Source organism: Coturnix japonica, chromosome 19, assembly GCF_001577835.2.
Source record: "Coturnix japonica isolate 7356 chromosome 19, Coturnix japonica 2.1, whole genome shotgun sequence".
In the NCBI taxonomy this organism is placed as follows: domain Eukaryota; kingdom Metazoa; phylum Chordata; class Aves; order Galliformes; family Phasianidae; genus Coturnix; species Coturnix japonica.
In genome coordinates this window covers 5,383,795-5,407,775 of record NC_029534.1, presented here as the reverse complement: position 1 = coordinate 5,407,775, position 23,981 = coordinate 5,383,795, and the positions used below count along the sequence as shown (strand labels likewise).

General features: G+C 47.2%; 3 protein-coding genes across 11 annotated transcripts; 1 reads left to right on the top strand and 2 right to left on the bottom strand.

Moving 5' to 3' along the window:
* Positions 1-147: 147 nt before the first annotated feature.
* On the bottom strand, positions 148-4,052 carry TAX1BP3 (Tax1 binding protein 3). Of its 3 annotated transcripts, none has more exons than XM_032448446.1 (4): positions 3,736-4,052; positions 2,264-2,383; positions 1,916-1,993; positions 148-1,639 (listed from the first exon to the last, which is right to left on the bottom strand). In XM_032448446.1, exons 1-4 carry the CDS (start codon positions 4,036-4,038, stop codon positions 1,502-1,504), a joined length of 639 nt encoding a protein of 212 aa, XP_032304337.1. In that variant the 5' UTR covers positions 4,039-4,052; the 3' UTR covers positions 148-1,501. The 3 variants fall into 3 exon arrangements, with proteins under 3 accessions (XP_032304337.1, XP_015735889.1, XP_015735890.1); XM_015880403.2 differs by having other exon boundaries at positions 3,681-3,806; XM_015880404.1 differs by having other exon boundaries at positions 3,702-3,806.
* Positions 3,853-4,688, top strand: EMC6 (ER membrane protein complex subunit 6). 2 transcript variants are annotated; one of them, XM_015880408.2, is made up of 3 exons: positions 3,853-3,913; positions 4,003-4,058; positions 4,143-4,688. In XM_015880408.2, exon 3 carries the CDS (start codon positions 4,185-4,187, stop codon positions 4,515-4,517), a length of 333 nt encoding a protein of 110 aa, XP_015735894.1. In that variant the 5' UTR covers positions 3,853-3,913; positions 4,003-4,058; positions 4,143-4,184; the 3' UTR covers positions 4,518-4,688. The 2 variants fall into 2 exon arrangements, with proteins under 2 accessions (XP_015735894.1, XP_015735893.1); XM_015880407.2 differs by having other exon boundaries at positions 3,855-3,913; positions 4,000-4,058.
* Positions 4,689-5,000: 312 nt separating this feature from the next.
* Positions 5,001-23,971, bottom strand: P2RX5 (purinergic receptor P2X 5). Of its 6 annotated transcripts, none has more exons than XM_032448439.1 (12): positions 23,432-23,971; positions 15,883-16,033; positions 14,016-14,135; positions 12,967-13,042; positions 12,524-12,620; positions 12,006-12,086; positions 11,300-11,438; positions 10,692-10,828; positions 10,256-10,349; positions 9,676-9,741; positions 8,731-8,813; positions 5,001-8,300 (listed from the first exon to the last, which is right to left on the bottom strand). In XM_032448439.1, the coding sequence occupies exons 3-12, from the start codon at positions 14,112-14,114 to the stop codon at positions 8,225-8,227; spliced, it is 948 nt and encodes a 315-aa protein (XP_032304330.1). In that variant the 5' UTR covers positions 14,115-14,135; positions 15,883-16,033; positions 23,432-23,971; the 3' UTR covers positions 5,001-8,224. The 6 variants fall into 6 exon arrangements, with proteins under 6 accessions (XP_032304330.1, XP_015735872.1, XP_015735873.1 ...); XM_015880386.2 differs by lacking the exon at positions 23,432-23,971 and adding an exon at positions 17,700-18,263; XM_015880387.2 differs by lacking the exon at positions 23,432-23,971 and adding an exon at positions 17,700-18,263 and having other exon boundaries at positions 14,064-14,135.
* Positions 23,972-23,981: the final 10 nt, after the last annotated feature.

Sequence of the window (23,981 nt, the reverse complement as noted above, 5' to 3'; positions counted from 1 at the left end):
ACAAAAACCCAACAATGAAATCAGAACTTGCTAACCTTGATTGCACTGTAATGATGTAGTCTAAAACCTGTCATTTGAAGGCAGAATTGATGCCTCAGCTGGAGGCACTTGAGTGATATGGCATTATTAAATGCAAGGAGAAACAGCTCAGGTAATCCAACTTCATTTTATTGTGTAAAGTCAAGTGAAATAGCAGTACAAATAGGAGCGATTTTTACAGTAACAAAAATAACTTCAGCTTGAAAACCTTAAAATTTACCACTGAATTCTTAAGTTACAAAGTTCAAAAGCAGTATTGGAGTAATTCAATAGATATAAAAATGGTAAACAGGCATCTGCACATGTGTACAGAAGTCTGAGATCCAGTAATAAAACATACCTATATGGCACAGCAGTAATGTACTGAATAAGTTAGACTACCACCTCAAGTTCTATTTACAAGCTTACCTGAAGATTGCTTAAGGAGAGTATAGATAAATGAATCAACTGAGGTGGATTAAAAACTCCAGTTTGGGGATGATTGTAAAGCTACCTAATGAACCACTGATATGCCACGTAATTAACTTATTTGTGCAGAAGTTTAAATTTGGTCAAGAGGCACTTGGACAATTTACTGGCATATTCATCTCTTCAATAAATCAGTCATTTAAACAATCTTCTAGATAGAAAGACTAAAATTCACCTTCCCACTTCAACTCCAATAGAAGCGAAGAACTGAAGACTCTGGATACAAGCAGCTCTTTTGGTAAGTCTAGCAACAGTATTTTCTTAATTTGCTCATCCTGGTTCATCTTTTATTTTAACTTGATTCACTTGTTACAAATTACTGAGGAACAAGGATAATTAAGTTTTCTTCAATACCGAAGTTGAACTGTAGTGTCTCAAAACTTTTAATACCTGCTTAGTGTGCTAAATCTAACAGGTATTAATAACATGCTCAGTTGTTTGGCTGAGTAGGCTGCTCTGGACAGCAATTCTTTGCAGTAAACCACAATGCCCCAAACCTTCAGCATACTCTGTCTAACCAGCACACAATGTGAGATGAGTACAGTGCTCCTTCCTACAGCAGCGTGCGACTCTTAGTCCAGGCATTTTAATTAGATAACATGGGAGGACAGGACAGCTCGATTCTAAAAGCTAAAAGTACAGCAAATCCTCTTATCTTACTTGGCAGAAGCCAAATTCCTCTTGAATAGGAAATCTTTGTGCTATAGAAGAATCCTATCAGAACTGAAGCTTTTCTATGTGCTTCCTTAGACAGTTAGGGTTTGGTCTGTCTTCCTGGAAGCTATGATTCTAATCTTCCCATGTACCTGCAGGGAAAACTTTATAGAAGCACTCTGGGGGGTGACTAAAATTTAACTACTGTTAATTACACCAGAGAAAGTAAAAATAGTGTTTACCACAGTTTGGAACATGTACTTTTTCCAGACAATCCTTCCTCACTTGATATCCAGTCTATGCATCTCCCACCCTAACCCTTCCCCAGCTTGATCCCCAATTAGGACATCATGGATTGCTGCACAGCCTTCTGCAGAGATTGCCTGGTCACCAGCAGCCGCACCACTTCTTCATTTCTTTTAGTCAGCCTCTTCCTAGCTTGGTCGTGGGTCACCATTGTCATATCCCAGCCGTTCACCTAGGAAAACAACATGAGGCTTCAGAACACAAAGAGGCTGTTGGCTGCCTGTCGATGACCTACACCCAGCAGCTCTTCTCAAAATCCAGGCTATGGAAAGAAGCTGTGGACTTACAGGTGTCCTGTAATTAACTGCTCTATAAGCATATCTAGTACGTAGTTCTAGACCACAACTACTTTGTAAGCCTTACAAACTGCCCTGGAAAGTACCCAGAGGACAGAAATCTGCCTGTAGTGTGCACATGGTATTGGGTTAGCACTTGTCTTTGTGCTTACCTGCATGATCTTATCCCCAATCTGTAGTCCTGCAATTTCTGCTGGGCCTCCTTCTGTCACCCTTGTCACATAAATACCCTGGGGAAAATGAAAAAAAACCCATTGACTTATTGTGAATTACTTCTGAACTTACTTTACAGAAGAGCCATTTACTAACAGTGCAAAAATACATGGCAGGATATTACAGCATTCTAGATAAAAACAGGTTTGTCCAGTGTTGCAGAATAGAAAAGTTGAGGAGAGATAACAAATATGGGCTCAGTCTGCAAAGGATACCAACAAAATAACTGCAGCCAACAACGTGAGAGGACAGAATGTGTTTGCTGGCTGAATTTGACACGCTCTGACCTTGTCAGTCTTATCTTCAGAGAAAGGATTTTGGGTAGGATCCTGGTCAATGCCGCCTCCAATGCTGAATCCCAGGATCAAATTGTCACCTTGGCGAAGTTTATGTATTTCAATTCTTTGCTAAAAAGAGAAAATGACAAAGTAACTGTGTTGTGATTACAGATAGAAACCTCAACACCTCTTCAGACTGTTATTGTCTAACACAGATACCATAAAGCCCAGGTAACTATAGGAGAGGAGGCTGTACCACAGCCTCAGCTGGAGTTCTTACTTACAATAGCTGCAGGTTTGATGGCTGACTAACAGATCTAAAGGCTGTTGGCAGCACAGCACTATCACACAGTGTTTGCTACGTGTTGGTCACATACAGCCTTGAAGTGACGACTGGCTCTGAGCTGTTCTCAGCCCTACACTAAGACAGCAGGGCAGGAAACCCTGCAAGCAGGAGGGCACTCACACTACATACAGCTGAGTCAGCCTGTCACCAACACCCCGAGAAACAAGGGGAGACAGTTCTCTCTAAACATGAGTCACATCTCATCGACCCGTCATCACTCACATCCCAACCAGCGTTGGTTTTATCACTGCCCGGCGTTCCTCCTCACCCTGCCCCTGTCAGTACCGACCTATTAATAGGATGTTTTCCCTTAGGCACGTTATCAGTGTCTGTAACACAGAGCTGCCCATAACACGGTGCATCGGGCGGCTCCTGCGGCTTCACACTGACACGGGAGGGCGCAGCCACAACCCACGCAGCGACAAAGCTCTGCCGTAACTCGCAGCCGAAGGGCAGGGCGTGCCCGGAGCCACGAGGGCAGCGCCCCACGGGGGAGCCGCGCACAGACCGGGCTTGTATCGCTTTAATTAAGGTCCATCCGCGTCCTGCGGCTACACGACAAAGCAGCAGCATCGTTCGCTGGGAGCTGTCACACGGCGCTCAACCAGCGGCTCATCCGGCACCGCGACAGCCCAACTCCCCGCTCTGAATACAGCAACCAGCGGGACGGGGCCGCTCGGAGCTTCCTCCTTCCTAAGGGTCTCAAAGGAGGAACAGAAGGGACGGTTCAGCTGCACCAACCGCGGGACGGACAGACAGACACGGACAGACACACAGACAGACACGGACAGACACAGACACCGCCCGTGCGACCGCGCCCTCCTCCCGCTCCTGCGCCCAGGACGGCCCCGCTCCCTCCCTCCACCCGAACCGAACCGAACCAGCGCTGTGCCCCGGCGGCGCAGTGGTAGCAATGATGCGTTACAACACCGGAGGCCCCCGGTTCGAATCCCCCCTGTGGCATAAGTGGTCGAAGTGCCGCTGTGCTGCACGGAGGCTCGAATCCCAGGGGGATGGACTCGATGATCTCTCAGGTCCCTTCCAACCCGCTCAAGACTATGAGACTGTGATACTATGAACCCCGTCCCGTCCCGCTCTCACCACCACAGCGGTGACGGGCTGTCCCGGCACGTACGACATGACCCCGCTCCCGCCCGTCGCTGCCGCCGCCCGAACAAAAGCTGCTGATCCGGCCCCGCCCCTGGCGCCGCCTCGCAGCTCGCTCCGGAAGTGAGCCCGCTTTCCCGGCGCTCCCCGCTCCAAGATGGCGGACAGGAGCTTCCTGCAGGGCGCCGCGCGGTGCCGCCCCGGGGGTGAGTTGTGCCCGGAGCGGGTTCGGTTCCCAACGCCATAAATCCGGGCCCGTCCCGTGCTGACACACACCGTGTGCTGTTCCCAGCAGGGCGCGAGGCGTGAGGCCGAGGGTTCTACGGAGCATCGTGCGGCCGTGGATGAGAGGTACGGGCCGGGCCGAGCGGGCGGTACCGGTTGGTTCCAGCGTGCGGTGTCGGTTCGGGCTCAGCCCGTGTGTGCTCCCCACAGCCCGGCTGGCGGCCCGCAGCTCCCCGAGCCCGCCTGGCAGCCATGGCCGCTGTGGTGGCCAAACGCGACGGGCCGCAGTTCATCAGCGAGGCGGCGGTGCGAGGGAACGCGGCCATCCTGGATTATTGCCGCACGTCCGTGTCGGCGCTGTCCGGAGCCACGGCCGGGATCCTGGGCCTGACGGGGCTGCACGGCTTCATCTTCTACTTGATGGCGTCCGTCCTCCTCTCCGTGCTGCTGGTGCTGAAGGCCGGGCGGCGCTGGAATAAGTACTTTAAATCCAGGAGGCCGCTGTTCACGGGGGGGCTGATAGGAGGGCTATTCACATACGTCTTGTTCTGGACTTTCCTGTACGGGATGGTTCACGTCTATTAAAACAGCCACGGTGGATTTTAACGAAGCTGGAGGACTGTTGCCAAACGTCACCCACACAACCGGGCCACCTTTTAAACCTGTTCATGGCTTGTGTCCTTAACGCTGTCTGTACATTATGTCCGAGTACAATGAATCGGTAGCACTGGTCTCATTAAATTGAATGTGAAAGCACTCGGATACCTCCCATGAATGTCTGTTTGGTGGCAGAGCAATGACTGTTTGAGCAATGACTCGTTGCCCTTCACTGCAGCCACAGCTGCAGGTTCTGACTACCTTCGTTCCTTACCTTCGTTCCTTACCTTCGTTCCTTACCTTCGTTCCTTACCTTCGTTCCTTACCTTCGTTCCTTACCTTCGTTCCTTACCTTCGTTCCTTACCTTCGTTCCTTGCGTCCTGTGCATTATGGATAAGAAATACCAATTGCTGCCTGCCCCTATGTGCAAATAGAGCGCTATAAAAATAAGCCACTGACACGAGGAAGGGTTTCACGGTAGCATGTAATGAAATGTATGCAAAGGTTTGGTACAGATGTATTTGAAATGCGAGTGTAAACGTTAACCCCCACAGTTGCTGTATGTTCACACTATAAATAAATGACATTGTCACGGATGCTCCTCACTGCACGTACAGAAGTCACTAAGTCATGCTCTTCCAAGTCAATCAGTGTTTTAATATCATTGTGTCCAGTGAAATACAGGCACCCAAATACACCCAGTGTCTGATTACCTGCAGCTCAGTCTGTGCTGAACCCACTTGCTACAGCCACTGGTATTTTCTGCAGCTGTTCCCGTTGTGCTCTGTCTGATCACCTTCTAGAGCAGTTCACACACTTTGCTCTGGAGCTGCTCAAACGCTGTTTAGTGCTCGCTGCTTTCAGATGAAAGGCAAACGCTTGTACAAGGAGGGGGTTTTGTCAAGTATTCTACAACCACACCTGGTGCCATCTCCTCTTTGGGTCTGTCACTGCTTTACCAGAACGCTATAAAATATGACCTGTGTGTTATACAAAGATCTGACAACATCAGGTTCTGTATTCAAAATTATTTTACAGAAAAACAAAGTTCTGGTAAAACAGGGTTGTACAAAGGGGAAGGGGGGGAGTTGGTACTGTAAGCATTGCCTCACTCATGTTTCTTTTTGGGGGAAGAAATGAGAGTCAGTGTTTTAACTCCTTCATTAGTACATTAGTTTTTGCTTTTTCATGCCATCTGCTGCTTTTTGCACATTAACTGATGTCTTTAGACACCTGCGCTATTGAAATACGTTCTGAACTTTGAGTTGTTCTGCATAAGCCTGTATCACAAAGGAAGCTGGCATCTGTAACCTCAATAACTTGTTTTACAACAGAGTCTTAACAGAGCACTGCCCCGAAGTGACAAAAAATGTGTATGTTTGGTGGCCCTGCCAGGCAGGGGGTTGGAACTACATGATCCTTGAGGTCCCTTCCAACCCGGGTCATTCTGTGATTCTGTGACAAACCTTATTGCTGTACTTCAAACACAAAATATATATATATCCAACAAGATCCTGAGGGGAAAGCTGTTTATGTTTTATTAACTGCAACTGAATGGTAAAACTAAGGGAGATATTTATTCTAGTGAGTTTTGGGGATGCTGAATCCCCTGTAGACTTAAATTCAGGAAGAAGCTTTGGTCGTCTAACAAGGACATCGTTCTGTCAATTTGAAGCATTGGCTTTAGTTGGGCACAGTCAGCTCTATGTGTTATGGTGAGCTGCCACGTCTCTGATTTGCACCTTGGCCTGATGTCACGTGTGGGGCTTACTACGTGTTTTACCATCTAGAAGCTATTTAAATACAATTAAACCCTGATAAAAAGGTCTGTGCTTTTCCATTGGCATGGCTAGTGTCATCTGTCCATTATATGCAGGGTGCTGCATATCTGTCAAGAGTTCTGGGTCAGAGAGGAGAATTTCAGCACCATTTGCCCACAGCTTACCCTAAATTCTTGTCACTCCAGTGTTTAGTTCCATTTCCCAGCTGAATGTTTGACTAGTTGATCTTCACTCACATCTGCTCAGAAGTGGGAGCAGGAAGTGCAGACTGGACTGCGTGGGGTTTGCTATTAATGGCTGAACTGGGAGTTTGCCACTTCTAGCAAAGGTGAGCTTTCATTTAGGAAAAAAACCCAAATGTTGCTCAGAACAAATGCTTTTGAGAAGTTAAAGCAGAGGTAGGTGTTGCATGCTGATTCCAGCTGCGTATAACAGCAGATCACAGCAGCTACCTGCAATGCCATCCTCTCTACATCTGTCCCTGCAAGGACACTGCAGCAGGAGGCCTTTAAACCTTGTGAAAGGGCTGATATTTCAAAGAGAGGAATATTCACCTACCACCTTAGTGAGTCGGTTCCTATCAGCTCAAACAAATCCAAACTTTAAAAGAAAATAACATTATTTTGTAAGCATTTTCCTCCTCTTAGAGTAATCGCATCCCCACTTGAGCATAAATTCACAAGATGGGTTGCAGTGACTTAGTTTTCTCTTGAGAAACAACAAAGCACCTGTGGTTCTTGGAAGATACTGAAGTGTTGGAGTAATGGATGGCTGTCTTCTACTTTTTCCTTCTGTTGTTACATTTGGGAGAACCCAGCAAAGTCTATTTGACCTGACAAGTTTTGCTTTTCAATCTCTACAGCACCACTAATACTTCCGAGGTACATCAAGCAATGGCAGAAATGTGAAGTGGCCTGTCCAGATCTCTGCCCACCACGAGCAACACAGAAAGACCAATTCCTAGCAAACAAAACCAGCCACTAACCAAGAAAGGAGAAACGAGGACCATCTCCATGCACACGCTCAGAGCTGTGTTGCTTTTCAGTACACTAAAATACTCTCCCTGTCCATAAAACACTCCTCTGCAAGCTGTTATCTTTTCTGTCCTCTGAAGTAATGGTTATTTGGATATAACTGTAAATGGAGAATCTGTGTGGCAGATGAGGTAGCTGGGAGTCAGCTGTGGCTGAAACTGACTCTCCATTCAGAGCTGTGGCAGACTCTGCTGTGGACATTCCCAGGAGAGACAAGCAGAGCACCTTGTTATACAGCAGCTATAGAGGCTTTCCCTGGAGGAGCACTGCTCCTAACTCTGATGGTTACAACAAAAACAGGGCAGTAAAACTAATTGAGCAGTACAGGATAATAAACCATTTTCTTCTGGACACAGCTGCTGTAATTCTGCAATGCTGCGTTTCGTTGCGCTTCCTGACAAGAGCAGTCCTGCTGCTTTATATCTAATCTTGCACATAACAAAAGCGAGAGTTGGGAGCTGTGGCTGCAAGCCAGCGGAGCAGGAGAAGAGTTGATTGTTGGCCATGACCCTCCTCAAAATGTCAGCGGTGTTTCACAACACTTCTCTTTTGCACTTGAAGCAAAGCACAGCCACAGCATAACAGTGGCACAGATATATCTATCAGTAGATATAAAAACATTCATTTGGAGCCTTCTTTTTCCTCTTACAAAATCCTTTTCTAAATCCATAGTGATGAACACAGTCTTTGCAAGCTCGAGATACCAGAGAACATCTCAGGGAAAACAGGGTGTTCTTTAAAGGACATTTTTCCTCTGGAAATCCCAATAATAGATGGTAGATCTGATCTGGGGTAGCTCCGCCTCCCAGTCCCAGCGTCATTTCACACCTGTGTAGTTTTCCTGGAACGTGATTCCAGTTGACCGACCCATCACCATGACTAGAGCCCATCAAGCTGGTCTGGGCTCTGACTCCCATTCAGAGTGGGGCTAGTTAATGACTTCCTGGAGCTGGACCTGAGGAAACAAGCAAAGACGACAAAAGCAAGCAGGCTATTTCCATTGCAGGAGACAATGTGAGGAGGATGTTCCCAGCCGGTCTGTCCCCCCTTACCACAAAACCAATCACAGCTAAAGCTCCAGTTCTCAGTTTCACGAGGCTCTGGAGACCTTGGAGCCAGCCCAGTTCCATCCGCAGTCATTATGGACTGACAACACAAGGCCATTTATAGACCAACCATGATACAGCAACTTCCCTTCTTCCCTGCTAATTGCAGTGATGAATTGAGGAGAGAGGGAGGTAACTTGGCTAAACTCATTTGGAGGAATGTAATTTCCTGGAATTAGTCTCTGTTTGCCATTAATGTTTATTGTATTCCACTATCTCCTTCTATTTCTATTAGTCACAAAGCCATTACATTTAAATACAAAAGCCAAGGGCACTTACTTTACTTCCTCATACTTTTTGCCTCGATAGAAGTTACTCTTTTTAATCAGATAGAGCAGCACCAGGTCACAAAAGAAAGCTCCCTGCAACACAGAAAGAATTTGTCATGGCCACTAACAAGGAACAAATCTCCCTCTCCCAATGGCCACCACTATCCCTGCCTCCAAACTCTCCAGCCTGTACATTTGATAAGCTCTCCTCCTGGCTATCACGCTCAACCTGCAGTTACTCATCCTTGCTTGCTCCAGGTTCTCTTTCAGGCATTTTTTTTTCTCCATAGCTGCTTAGATGTTACAGTCTTTGCGCTGCATTTGAAGATCACTTTAACAAGCAGGGACAGTTTAGACCTGCTGTTATACAAATGCTTTATTTCCTCAACCTTCTCTTCAATTGCTTGTGTTGAAAAAGGCATCGTTGAAAAAGCCAGAGTTTCCAGGTGAGCTGTAAATGCTGGAATATCTCAGAGATGATGCATAACTGGAACTGGAAGGCAGGCATGGAGAAAAACTGTGCCTGCAGTATTTCAGGGTCATCAGGGTGCAGTATTTGAGTGCATCACACTTAACTCTGTTTGCCCTCACCATGGTAGCACTGTAATCAATAAGCACAGTTCAGGGTTTGGTTTTTTTTTATCCCCACTAACATGTTTCATCTTTAAAGTAGAACAGGAAATGTTCAGATTTAATTTGTAATGAAAATTAAAGAAAAATAACTTGTAGGAGCTGCATTTTCTTTCATATACCATGTAACAGCAGGGGTATTTAGAGTACAAAGTACATTAACAGATGCCTTTGAGACAGGACAGAGACACAAACCTCACCAAGCAGCCAAAGTAGCAAAAATGCTGCTGGAGAATTTAAACAAATTGTCCCTTTTTATCCTCAGAACAGCCAACTGGCAGCTCTGGGTCCCAATATGTTATTTTAAGAAAATATATTGACTTACCGCTCCCATGAGAGCCAGCCCTGAACCGATATTGATGACAGTGGGAATGATGTTAAATTTCCCTGCCTAAAAGAAAAGCAAGTCATGAAGTTTTCATTGAAAACAACCCAAGAAACAAACGTAAGGGTTTGGTATGAGACAGGGGAAGCTGCTGGTGCTTGTGGGTGTGTTATGTTAGCAACAGGCAGGCACAGCCATAGAAGGATTTGCAGTGAACAGTCATCAAGGCTAAAGGTCTGTCAGTCTCAGCTCCAACTGCTCATGGCTGCATTTCTGAGCTTGCATCATCCCTGGATTAGGCTTCTTTTTCGCTAGTGCAGACATGCTAAACAAGTCTGTGGGGCATCTTTACATTTGCTGGACTTCACATGAGAATGTTTTTAGGTATAAGAGGTGCAGACTGCTGACCTTTACCTCGTCTGCACTCCTGGTCATCTCCTTCATTATACATGGTGAATGGCAAGCGCTCGTTCCTACAACAAGCCAGACAGGCTGTTCTCATCCCAGTGTTGCTTTGTAACGGAGAAATGTCTCCCTGCTTCTTCTGCAGACTAATAAATATTCTGGCCTGAAACCTCACCTTGCCATTCACCATCACATCAAAACGGATTCCATATGCTTTAAAGAGGGTCCGGTACTCAATCCCTTCAGCATCCCGGTAATATTTAGCAAACCTGAAATGGAAAAATACCAGTTTTAACTCCATCATCTGCTCCCTACACACACAAGAACCCATCTGAGTTCGCCCATCAGTGCCAATAGATCTTTTCCTCCTCCACTCAGACTGGGAAGTGTCTATCTATAGTTAAAGCAGTTACAACTTCTCTGGACATTCCTTTCTCATTGCCACGCAGAGCATGGAAAGAAAATGTATTGCAACAGAGATTTCACAGCCCGAGCCTGTGGGTTCTGTCTACAATTAATTGACTGGGAGTCAGACAGATGAGCAGTGGGTAACACCAATTATGAAGGGGCTGCCAGAAGTGATAACTGATACTCTTCTCCTTTCTACTTACCTGAAATTGTACCCAGAAGAGACAGACTTTTCTGCAAACTTGTTATCCAGACGGCTAAAAGAATAGTGGGGATTACATTCAGAAGGGGCTTTATCAAGATCACAGTTCCATTCAATCTGAATTCCTATCACACCACCCTTAATGAAAGAGAGAGACAGTGTGAGTTTGAGCTTAGTTCAGTTAGTCTGTCTTCAACTTTGTCCAATCTTTGAGCGAGATTTCCCCAGGGACAAGAACGGATGCATTTCTGGTCAAACACTTCTGGATGGGCTAAGTTCATATTTATAATAATAAGAACATTACTTTATGCTCAACCCTGGTCTGGTATCTTAGGAAGAGGCTTCTCATCCTGCTTTCATTAAGTGGCTGTAACAATTCAGGTGGTAAACTCTAAATAACAGAAAATTGGCCCTTCTACTTCTTCCAGAAAAGCCACATTGTCCCATCTCCCATTCCCCAGGGGCAGCATAAATGGAACCAGCATGATTTTAAGGAACAGCATCTGCTTTTCCCTGGGCCTGGATGGAAAGAAGATCCCTGGGCAGTCACCAGTGGCTCTCCTCAGCCACCCAGCAAGCTGGAGAAACAAGCTCAAAGGGCACTCCTACCTCCAAAGCCATTTCCTGGAAGTCATTCCCAGCCCATCTGACAATGTTCCCCAGAAGGAAGATGGGGCAGTAGGGATGCTCCGTGCTGTAGCGGCAGGTCTTTAGGTAGGACTCATTGTTGGTGGCCAGCACGTTCATCCTACATGTGGGGAAGAGGGGAAGGCATCTTGTCTCCCTCCTTGCTTGCCCACACAGCCTACAACCCCAAGGCTGCAGAGACAAAAGATTTCTTCAGCATACTTCAGTCTGTCTGAGGCTGTCAGAATAGCAAAGCCACACTTCTTTCTACTCTCCTAACTTCTGTCTTAATGGAGCAAGAGCTGCAGCAGTAAATGCTAACAGTTCTTTAAATTTGCATTTTCCCCAACCTTGGCCACATCTTCATTTATACAGAAGAGGAATATCCAGGAGCAGAAGCAGCTCAGAACCCTAACTATGGCTGTAGAACATACCCACTGCCTTAGGAGCTCTCCCCCAACTGCATCCCATGCTGCAGGAGCTGTCACAGACCACATTTGGTAACAGCCTTATCTGAGTTGTTCCTCGAGATGCTCCACCCCAAGCCAAAGGACTCCCTCTAAGCTTTAGAAGAGGAAACACTCATTTCCCCACTCCAGCCACAGGCAGGAGAAGAACAATGGAGCAAAACGAGGCTACTGGCTCTGCGATGGAGAAGATACAGGGACCTCTGGGCACCTGCACTTACTTGGAGAATTTAAACTTGGGGAACCGGATCGAGTTCTTGATGAAAACAGTGAAGTTTTCTGCACTGCCGAGAAGTGGTTTCCTGGAACAGAAGGGTTTGTTCCATGTTTGACATTTGTACTCTGCTCACATGTTTGACTGACATTGCCATTTAAGAAACAGCTCAGTACTATCCTGTGTTGCTTCCACAGGGTTAATCTGCTGCTCAGAGCACAGGGCTTCAGCAGACACACGCTGCACCTCCACGACTGGTCCCAGCTCTCAACAGTGCCAGCAAGATGTTAGTGCGGAGCATGCAGGTGAGGGGTAGCGCTGGCAGCTGGACACAGCCCTGGGATAGCAGTGAGCCAAGCAGGTGAGCAGAGAGCCAGTCCTGCTGGGGGCCAAGCAGGGCTCCCTCCTGCACTTAAACAGCCAATATTCAAGCAAGCAACCAAGCAGAGGGAACCCAGACATCACCCTGAATGACACATAAGCCAAGCAACTCAAGCTCGGAAACAGCATAGGACAGCCACGTACTTGGGCTTGGATCTTTTCTCCACTGGGCACCAGGCCAATATCTCACAAGAACCTCTGATGCTGTCCCTGTCTTTCAAACAACGGCCAGTCTTAACCCCTGTAGCACAGACAGTACAGAAAAGGTCATTCAAAGCAGCTGCTCCCTCTCCTTGCCTGCAGGGAGAATGAAAATCAGATGCTTTTTGTTGCCAACCTAAGCCCTCCTCCCTGCTCTGAAAAGCCCCTCTTAGCTGGAACAGCCCCTCTGTTGTTGCTTCTACAAGCAGCCTGGGGTGCTTTTTGCCCAGCCACCAGAGAGCTGTAAATAAGGCAACTGTCTTAAAGAGAAGAAAATGATTGTTGCTGTCTGAAGTCGAAGATCTCTGGGGTTGTAACCCGGCTGATATCTCTGAAGGAACCTGCCTGTACCAGAAGCAGTACAGGAGGAGGGGCTCTTTCCTTACCATTACCAGCCACCACTGCTTGCCCTGCAGGGCAGTCTTCATCCTCGTAACACAAGGCATCAGGAATGTTTACACTCTGCAAAGCAGAAGAGGACAGAAGTGAGAACTGTGGCAGGACAAGACAGAACTATGTTCATCTCACTGAATCCTCTACAGAATGGTGATCAGTGAAAACATGCAGCTGGAGCACTAGCAGTAGGCAGTGTGCAAATAACATGGTTATGTCACACTACCAGCAACATCATGCTTCAGCTATGAAGTCTCGCTTTTGGTCTCTGCTCAATCTAAAGAAGGACAAGCTGTGGAGGAATCCAAGCAAGCAACATCTTCCACTTCTCACCAAAAATAAGCAGACAGCCACCATATTTCACCTTAAGAAACTATTGTATCTTTGATTTAAGTTGCAAGTTTTGTGAGCCCCAAAATTTCACTGCTCCTGGCTGCATGCTGAGCTAATGCAGCCACTAGGGGACAGCTGTGTCCTTAACAATCAAGCTGTGCCGACAGCCTGGATTACCCCACGTTTCTGTTAAGGAAAATTAATCATTGCCATGTGCCAGCAACACTCCTTGCAATGCCAGCATCCTTCCCCCCCCAGCTCCAGCCCATTTTGAACCATGACTCCAGAGAGGATATTTAAACAAATATTTAAGTGTAAACATGTTAAAATGTAAGGCACATTCCGGAAAGCACTAAGCATTCTTAGACATCCTGAAGATAGTGAAAGCCTGAATGTTCAGCCCTTCCCAGAGCAGGCTTTCTAACAGTGTCTCCTTTGCTCATAACCAAAATGAATTACCTCTAAGTTGTTTTCCCACAGCCATTTCTGACCCTGACCTACCACTGTTCAAGTCTCATCTCCAGCTAGGCAGACATCCAGCACCTTTAGTTAAAGACTCTACATGATCAGTGCCTTGAAGTTAAGAGAGACAAACCATCCAGGTTTTAAGTGATCAGTGCAGTTTTCCTAACTGATGTATACTACAGACAAAAAGTGTTTGCCTTCTATCCTTCCCATGTTCGCTGCTGTGTCCTCTGCCAGGTCTTACCCCCAGTTTTGTAGGGGTCTGGGAGCCAAAGGATTCAGTTCTTCCTACCTCAGGACACGTGGTTTGTCTCTGGTTTGGGGTCACAATCAAATTTGTCATGACAAAGAAGACGTTTTCACCCTAGAATAAACAAAGCAAGGCAGAAGGGTTAGAAAAACCTATTTTAAAGAACCTGTTGCAAATTCTCTGCAGAACAGTAACAATTCCCTCCTCTCTTCTGGTGCTTTTCAAGGTAGGATACAGCAGAGCTGTTTGTTTCAGTATTTGTTTGCTTGAATTTGGATACTGCCAGTCTCACACACAGCTCTGACAGAGAGGAGCAGTGATTTCATTAGTCACAAACAAGCAGGTGAGGGCTGAAAGCAAAGCTAGCTGCAGCTGTCTTAGTTAAGGTGTTATCATCCACTAGATTAAGTTGCTTCTATTATACAGCTTTGAACCTTGTGAAATATTATATATGAAAAGTCTTATCAGGCAACTTTTGTGTGGAAGGACATACAGCTTAGTGGGTCTCTGTGGCATTAGGTGTTTTGCTTCAGAAACTGCATTAATTTGGTGAGCAGCACTGCTGAGCCTGGCCTGTCTGCTCAGCAAGCACTTACCATCCTTCTCAGTAAGGGACACAGTGCCTGACCAGGGACCACAGGCTCCATCCCACTGCAGAACATTTCTAAGGCAGGGTCAGGCTGGCTGCCCCAGCTGCGCTGTTACAAGCCTGAGCTCGTAGAACAAAGCTCCACGAGATATCCATATCTGCATTCACAGCCTATGGAAGTTCCCATGTTTCACTGTGAGCCCAAGGTCTGACATCACTATCATTATATTGGATTCAATATTGTAGCCTGATTGCTCAGCCACATATGAATTCATGATGCCACAGTACAAGTTATCCACATTAGGGAGCCCAGAAGCAAAGCTAGCTATCTTTACCTAGTGTGCCACACTACAATGACTCCCAGCGGGCCAACACACGATAAAGAACCCAGTACTTGAGTCACAGGAGAAACATCTGACAAGTTAAAATACTGGTCAGCATCACCATTTCATTTTTGGTTACGCACAACCAGCCACCTGCAAAGGGTCCCACGGTCCCACACAGCTTCAGCACGAGCCTGCTGCCCGGCCTTCCTGCTGCACAGCACGTGTTGGTTGGAGATCAACAGCTGACAGTGAGGATTTGCATTAAAACTGGTGGAGATGCAGCACAAACCCACAGATCTGAGTGAGCTGCAGAAGGAAGGTGAAGTCTTACGTACAGACAAACTGTTCGGTTTGCAGTCTTCAGCCCAAAACCCTCATTTCCCTCTCATGTCCCTTCATGCACACATGCCAGCTGCTAGCAGGAAAGCACACAACAGCCCCTAGCAAGCGCAGCTGAGCAGTTTTCAACACAGGACCAAGCCCCATCTGCTGGTATCTTTCCCTTAAAGCATCAACTTTGCATCTTGCTATGTCTAAGGCAAGGAAGCAGCAAGGCAAGATTAACCAGATCCATTTCAATCCAGCCTCATCACCCAAATTGCAACACATTTATTTCCATCTCCTCCCTCCTCTGGGCTGCCCCATGCACGTCTGCCTGCTCCAGCCCACTCGGGGAGGCTGAGCTGAGCAGTCCCACTGAAATCCACCAGGCTGCTGCTGAAGGGCTCAGTTTATCAAATACTGTCCTTTGTAGGAAAGACAGGCTCCTTATATATTTGCTCAAAAGACCAAAGAGGAGGCACAACGCTGCTGGCTTGTAGCCCACCTCCTGTTTTTTTCCACGGAAAGACCTGAATACAACACTGTAGCCTTTGCACCAGCAGCCACATTGGAACATGCTCTTCTACCTGAATGGCAGACACAACAGAAGCAGCATGATTCCCACCTGTGGAGGGATGACATAGTCTGCAACATCCCACAGCCTCTCTCCCAGCTCCGAGGTGTTGGTGAACGCTACCCCTTTCAGCTTGGTGATGACAGAGCTCTGCAGGGATGTGTCCGTGTCCTGATAGCCCTTCTTGACAACAAACACCCACCTGGGAAGAGCAGAGCAGGCAGCAATGTTAGTGAGTGCAACCAGGGAATAATCTAGGCAGAGATTTAAACAAGGCCAAGCAATCTTTAAGGACAGATCAAAACATGTGAATGACACCAAAGCCTCTGTTACTACTGATGTACTCCTAAATTCAGAATGAACTGACACAGGCTGCACTTACCTACAGCTCTGGAGGAAGAGTTTGGGAGAGGGACACAGGCTGCATTTGCTGGCACAGCTCCCCTTTGCAGTGCACAGACCTGGACTGCACTAGGGCATGCAGAAAGCAAAGGCAGCCATCTCAGGAGCCGAGCAGCATTCACACACACTGCTCTTCTCCTTCTACTTGTGCCAAACCTGAGCAATAACGTTCCCCACTCCTATGAAGTGTCCCACTTCCCTTTGTCTCCAAGAACACTGTATTTTCTCCATGAGAAGGGCTCAAAAGCACAGTCTTAAGTTTTCTTCAGTGAATCTGTGAGGAAATGGCAGCTACACATAAGGAACAATCCAGAGGAGTTTGATGGTCGCAGACCAGACAGCTTCCGAACAGGGAGCTGTACACAGCCAGGCAGGCACCAGGCTAATGCCAACCACTTCCATGACAAACTGTACATCCCCAGCCACAGAGGAGGCACTGCAGGCACAGTACTGCAGGCAGCACCTAAGCTCGGCAGATGTCTATGGACTTTCACAGTCACTGCTCATGCACCGTCCCTTTTGGATGCAGGACATGGTCTCAGCAATGTTATCTATAGAACTCCTCCTTTAGCAGCTAATACATACCAGACCACTGAGGCTGCATCGCTGTCCCACTAACTGAAGCTCTGAAACTGTACACCTTTCCATAAATAAATGCGGAATGCAAAAATAACTCTACTATATTTAATAGGTGAAAGTGTGAGGCGAAAGAAAAGTGAGAGGACTCCAAAGCTCAGACAGAGGGTAAAAACTTATCAGTCACATTCTAGAAAGCCTCAGAAACTCAGGAAGCGATGGCCCAGGCATCACACAGGCCGGATGAGCCCACATCTCAGCCTGCGTGCTGCAAGGAGTACGGCCGTGTTCAGTGCATATCAGTGACTGCCTCCAGCAGAACCTCTTCTGAGAAGTGCTCTGCCTATCTCCATGCCAACCATGCTCCATAAATGCAAGGCAGCTGACATGCACGCTGCTGCATCCTCCACAATCCCAGCTGCTGCAGCTCACTCCAGCAGATCTGTCACTTTGTGCTTGGTTTCCTCTCATCCAGACTCAAACATTTCATGCAGACAAGCTTGGTTTGTCCCAGGGCTCAGCAACCTTGGCCCTGCACGCTATTGTCTCTAACAAGTCAATTGTTAAGGCTTGGCACCTTTCCTACCAAATACAGAAATAACAGAGTAAATAATGCAGTACAGAGCTATGGTGGCATTTGATCCATTCTTAATCATACATTAATCTGGAAGGTAGAGATAAATCCAGCAATCTCCAGCCAGTGAAAAAATCAGCTAAGAGTTTATTAGGTATTACAAAATCCCAGCGTTAGAAATAAACAGTTATCTGTATTAAAATCATATGCCAAAGCAAGCGATCGCTGCATGCTGAAGTATCTCACATTGATCTCTATCACTGCACAGCAAGCAAATGCAACCACAGCATTTCGTTTAATAGAGGGTGATCCTTACCCCACCAGGTACGCCAGGATGGAGAGCTGCACCACTCGATAGAGAATCCCAACCTTCTTGTTCTTCGCAATGACGTATTTCTCTGTTTTATAATCAAAAAGCGATAGGAATAAACCCTTCCAGGACACCTGCCCCATTCTCCCAGCTCCCTTTACTGAGGCCGGAGCAGCAGTGTTTGCAGCTCGGTTATCTGCACGTGCTCTGCAGGGAAACCTGACGCACCAACCCTTCAGAGCAAAAGGCTGATCTCCTCCCTCCTGTCAGCTGCGTGCCAGCAGCAGCACTCAGGCTGGAAACCAGCAGCTGCAATAACACCCTATCCTTTTTTCACTGCTTTGCAGACGTGCCATTCTCTGGGGAAGTCCCCACCTCAGATCAGCTCCTGTGCTTCATTCTCCCTCCCCCAGTCACCAAATGTTTATAGTGAAACACGTTATAGCATGAAGCTGTGTTGCAGAGCTATAGTATCTCACTGGTAAGCATTAAAGCCTGCATTCAGCCTTCGCATGATGGCAAAACAGCAGTTTAAATTTGTTATTACTTAAGCGTTCTCATGAGTGACAAGAACTTGAGCCCTTACCTGTCAAAATGCCTGCTTAGCCATTCCATCCTGCCAAAAGAAAACGATTTAAACTAGAAACTAAATTCTGTCCGTGGATGTGGTTAAGAGATCACTCACAATCATCCAAATGCACAGCGAGTGCTGAGCCAGGTGCAGTAGATACAGGACATGTCACCTGGTGCAGAACCGAAGGGAGAGGAGCAGATTTAACCCCGCTGACATGAGAGCTGTTTACTACCCAGCAGCACAGAGATGACACCTGGTGTAACAGAGTCACCTGTGTCTGCAAGAACATGAAATAACCATTATTGAAAGCAAGGATGGAGGACACTGTCTCCCCGGCTAAGGAGAGAACAGAGTGAGCTCTGAGGTAGAAAATGAAGTAAGACGGGATCTCCCAGCAGCGCAGCCTGACCTGCCACACCAGGAGAAGCTCCAGCAGCAATCTGAGATGTGAACCAGAGCATGTCCTTTGCAAGGAAGATCCCATTCAGGTGCACTAATGGGGGATTAGTGTCAGGTTTTTTCAGGAATGAGACTGTCCATAGGCTGAATCTGTTAGAAAACATTTAGCAGAGATGTGAGGTGTTGCAGTAGGTATCAACTGCAACAACTGCAACTGAATCTTCTGCATTCAGGCAGGAGCACGTTCTGTGTAATTAGCTCACACCTGAGCACACACTCAGCCCACAGGGCTCTGCCAGGACCAGAAATGCTCTTGAGATCACTCGTTACACACCTGTGATGCACAGCTGAGCACAGGACCAAAGAGCAGGTCACAGATACACGCTGCATATGCAGAGCACTGCCACGTTACCAAGGCTGCTTTAGCACACGCTTCTCCTCCCTCTATCCTCAGAATACCTCATTTTGTCCCTCATCCTACAGACATCCCTAGAGTTTCCTACTACAAAGTGAATTAAAGCTTTCTCCCTCAATTGCAAAACTGGAACAGAAATCTGCTGGGGAGCAATTTAACCCAGCAGCTGCTGCACTCCCTGCTTCCAGCTCCACAGCACGAGGGTTTCACAGCACAGCTCTGCTCAAGGCAACCAAGTAAGAAATGCAAGCCCAGCCTACCTGCCCCATTGCTGCCTGGAGCCCACAGCCAAGTGATGAGTGGTGGGACCGGGAGACAGGAGCATCCTAAAGGAACCTGACCTTCTGCTCTGAGTTCAAACACTTCTGCAGGTACCATCTAGTGGGTGACAGCTGAGCAACACGTCTTATCATGGGCCACAGCCCCACATGAACACCATCTGCTCATCCTGGTCCTGCAGGCTGGAGCAGATATCAAGTATATCCCATGTCTTGGTGATACGCACCCTGTTCTCTCACAGTTGCCTCCAGCATTGCTCCTATTACAATAAAAGCATGCAAGTTCATAGCAAAGCATCAGTGAAGACAAGCCAGCCCATATAGCACTGTAGAAAGATCTCTTTGTCCATCCTTCTCTCCCCCAGAGCCACCTCCTTATCTGCCTGTGTGACTGCACAGCCTATGATCAGACTATAGACTCGCTAAGAGTTAAGCACTGTGTTGCCTCCTGGCCTGGTTTTACTCTGTGACACAGACAAAGGTCTGCTGTGAGTGTTTGCAATTACTTTCCAGGTCAGTTAAACTAAGAAAGGACTTACACAGGTTAGAAAAAGAACACTGTTTTGACAGAGAGGTTTTCCTGTTATAATTGTGACCTGAAGGCATCAATGAGATCTGATCACACATAAAAAAAAAAGGATGTAAAGCTAACGGAACATGTTGGGTTGGCAGAGACCATAACAACCATCTAACACCAACCCCATCTGTTCTCATGGACTGTTGGGTTTTTTTGGACCCATCAAACAGAAGCACTGCTGCAAATGCTGTTTTTGAACACAAAGTTTCATTCTGAATCAAGCAAACCTCAGAGCATCCTGAATATCACTCCTTGTAGGCAAAATTAATGCTGACAGCAGTGCTGCTGGCATCCTTTTGCAGGTATCATTCTCACCATCTTTTAGCTTTCATTCCGTTACTTTTTTTTTCCTGCCTGGAAGGCAAAATTACTGGTGTGTTTCTCAGGGTCTGTGAACTGTTCAAAAGTTAGAGTCTAATTCACATGGGAGGAAGAAAATAACTTAAAATCTAACCATCACTTCAAGGCAAAAACACAGTTTGTCCTTCTCCAGGGACTCAGGCTGTCCTGCTTCTGCACGATATCTCCCTTCTCCAGTCCAACACTTTGAATTTCCCATGGAAACCAGCAGTTCTGCTCCTTCCCCATGAGGGCCATTTACTCCATCTGGAAATTCTCATGGGGAAGGTTTTTTGTCCTGTACTGAAACTCTCTCTGTCTCTTTCTCTCTCTCTCTCTTTATTCCTGGCACGTTACACCTACACATAACTACTTGTACAGCATACAGTAATTGCATTCTCATTACTCACAGGTAGTCATAAGATGCACGTCTATTTTCTGCTCAGACCCTACTGCACATCTCTCCACCTGTCAGTAGCTCCCTGGTGTTAATCCATCCCGGAGCTGAGCTCAGTCCAGCCATGAGCCAAATACAGGGACTGAGGAAATTAGCCTCTGATCCCTGCCCTAACCTGAAGGCATTCAGAACATAACAAGGTCACACCTGTCTCCTTAAGGCATGGTAAGGCAGGAATGTTTTTTGTTCAGCCCAGTATCATGGTATAATGTTACCTCTAAGTCACACCCAGAGGACAGTGAGCAATGGCAGACAACCTTGGCCAGTGCAGTGATTCACAAGTGGAATCTGCTGCTGGAAGTACCCATTTTAGGCACTTGTTCCCTTCCAATTCCAAACGATGGCCCTCCAGACACTGCTGCTCTCAGTGACCCCCGCTCCACTCTTTACTGAGCTACTGAGTGCAGCAGCAAACATCACCTCCCACATGCAGGACAGCTGACTCATAGAACATGAAGCCATTTCTAAAGCACTGGAAGTGCTCCAAATGCTGCAAATGCATCATCCAGAGAGGTGCCAGAGCAGGTACTGAAAATAGAAAGGAGCCAAAGAGTACAGGGTGTAAATAGATAAAACTATTTTAGTAAGGAAATGAACAGTGGAAAAGGCCAGGTCAGCTCTCTTCATTAGCATTTTATTTTTCTTTCTCACAGTAAACAGCCTTAGAACAATATCAAAGAAAAACAAGGTGAAGAGTTCAACAGGTCAAGGAAGGAAGTTCTCTCAAACCACAGAACTCACACCTTCACACAGAAAACAAACTGCCTTCAGGAAACGATGAACTTGATTGCAAGAATCGAGACACACGTCTGGCACCTGCAGTGAAAATTGCTCAGTTCAGCTTCCCTTTTAAGCTGACTTTGCAGTGTAAATAAGAAATAGGTTACTACCTGCCAATGAAACAGTGACAAAAATGCAGCCTCCTTATGTGCCCCTGCATACCCAGCCACAAAGGAAATCATCTTATCAGGAGTTACTGGGAAAACATGCTGATCTAAGCTCTTCCCTGTTACCACCAGCAAGAGGCTGATGTGTGCAGGCACACAGAGCCATGCTGCACACAGCAGTAGCAGAGTAGGAGCAACCTACCTGCAGCAGCACAACTCCATTCCAGCACATCTATCCTGTTATATGGGCCAGGAAATATCTCTTGTGAGGTTGTAATCCAGCCAGCTTCCAAACAAACCTGCCCCAATAGGCTCTCAAGTAAAACACTTCATTGCTCTTATCTGATCTTCCATCAGCACCCAGCACTAAATGAAGGATTACTTATGGTGTTTCTCTGATAAGCTGAACAGACTTACACTTTACTTACCCCCCATGAACTACCAGACCACTCACAGAGTTCAACACATGAACCTACCAACTTCTGGCCACACCAAGGGAAGGAGAACCAGCCCAAGGCTTGCTAGTCTTCCTGGCATGTAAGACATAAGCAGCTCGTAGCACTGCTGGCTAAAATAGCATTTCAAACTCTATCCTTGTCCTCCCCTCCTAGGATACAATTAAAAAGTTATCTCAGATGCATCAGTTCTTGTCCATCCCCCTCCACATTCAGACCTCCCTCCCATTCCTTGGCCATATTCCAGCAAAAATAGCCACAATCTGACTTACACGGAGCTCATCTCCCCACCTGGAGTGGTGTGGAGACACCCAGGGCTCACAGCTGAGACAGCTGGAGCAGAGAAAGGGAAGATCAGCACCCAGCAGTGGGTACAGGACAAACATCTACTCGTGCTCTCCTGGGTTCTCAACATCAGTCAGTTGTCTCTCCCCAAGAAAGCGAGGCAAAGGCAGAGCAGCAGATCCCTCCAAGCCTGGCTGGGCTCAGACTTTAATGACTCCAAATGAGTCATTTGCAAATCTTCTCATTCAGGGAGACGGCACAACTGCGCCACTGGAAGTGAATTAAAGTCAGGGCGAGGCGACACAGCGCGGCCACACCATCAACAAGGCTTTTGTACAGGGGGTTTATTCAAAACTCAGATCACAAATAAATTTAGAAGCAGACATGGCAAGATTTCCATGGGAACAGCACAAAAAACCATCTGTGGTTTGGATGACTTCACTAATCCCTTAAGTGCCATCCAATTACTGCAAATGCGTTTGGCATCCACTACAGCAATCGTGAAGAATTAAATGATCGAATGGCACTCATTGGAAATTACAAGTCACAGAGCTCTGCGATGCATTTAAGGGAAAACAAAACATCTCAAAAGGAAAACATCATAACCCGCTGCAAAGGCTGACCTCTGTGGGAGCCATAAGGGACGACAAGAGAGATTAAGTAATGATTCTTAATTCAGAGAAGAAACTAGAAGAAAAAAGAGAGATTGGGAGTATGACGAGGTTGTATGACAGAAGAGATAACTTTACTTGCAACTTAATTCATAGCACAGATTCTGACAACTTCATGGAGTTATAGAGTGGCCTGGGGTGAAAAGGCCCACGATGATCATCCAGTTCCAACCCCCTGCTATGTGCAGGGTCACCAACCAGCAGCCCAGGCTGCCCAGAGCCACATCCAGCCTGGCCTTGAATGCCTGCAGGGATGGGGCACCCACAGCCTCCTTGGGCAACCTGTTCAGTGAGTCACCACCCTCTGGGTGGAAAACTTCCTCCTAATATCATAATTAATTACCTCTCCTAAGGGAAAGCCATCAAAGAGCTCCCAGCAGCTGTTCTGTGCCGTGACTTACCCAGTATGGTCAGGCTTCAGAGATCTCGGTGTGCTTCCCTACCACTTCAGTACCAAACGGGAAGGGCTGCTGGGCCGGCTGCTGTGAGGTGAGCAGTGAAGGGCAGCAGCCACACACCGTCATGGGAAGGTCCAACACGACACTAGGGCCGCCTGCAGCCATCAGGGCGTTCTTCTTACACAGGCTGGGATCTTTTGCGAGACTTTATTCTCAAAAACAGACGCAATTCATTGTGCTACAAAACATATATATGCTCATACATCACTATACGTGTGTATACACAAAACGGCCTTTCTTGTCTCATCCGTGGCAGCACACCGAGCAGCTCCTGCCGACCCCACCTCTGCGGTCCCTCGGTTCCCCCATCCCCGATCCCACAGCCCGCCGGGGCGGGGCATCATGGCGGCACCGCCCGGGGCGACCGCTCAGTATCCGCCCTCCGACCTCTCGCAATCTCGCGAGATCTTGTTTGAAACGGCGGCGGGAGCGCGGAACCCCGCTCAGGCCTGGCCCGGTAAAGCCCGGTAAGGCCTACTGAGGCCTACTGAGG

Coding starts and splice junctions, on each gene's coding strand:
- EMC6 (XM_015880408.2), top strand. CDS start 4,185: ATGGCCGCTGTGGTGGCCAAACGCGACGGGCCGCAGTTCATCAGCGAG.
- P2RX5 (XM_015880386.2), bottom strand. CDS start 17,836: ATGGGGCAGGTGTCCTGGAAGGGTTTATTCCTATCGCTTTTTGATTAT. Junction 12,087..12,523: donor GAGAAAAGATCCAAGCCCAA/GTACGTGGCTGT, acceptor CTTCTGTTCCAG/GAAACCACTTCTCGGCAGTG. Junction 10,829..11,299: donor TCCAGGAAATGGCTTTGGAG/GTAGGAGTGCCC, acceptor TCTTTCATTAAG/GGTGGTGTGATAGGAATTCA.
- TAX1BP3 (XM_032448446.1), bottom strand. CDS start 4,038: ATGCTCCGTAGAACCCTCGGCCTCACGCCTCGCGCCCTGCTGGGAACA. Junction 2,384..3,735: donor GGCGGGAGCGGGGTCATGTC/GTACGTGCCGGG, acceptor TTCTCTTTTTAG/CAAAGAATTGAAATACATAA. Junction 1,640..1,915: donor TTGGGGATAAGATCATGCAG/GTAAGCACAAAG, acceptor TTGTTTTCCTAG/GTGAACGGCTGGGATATGAC.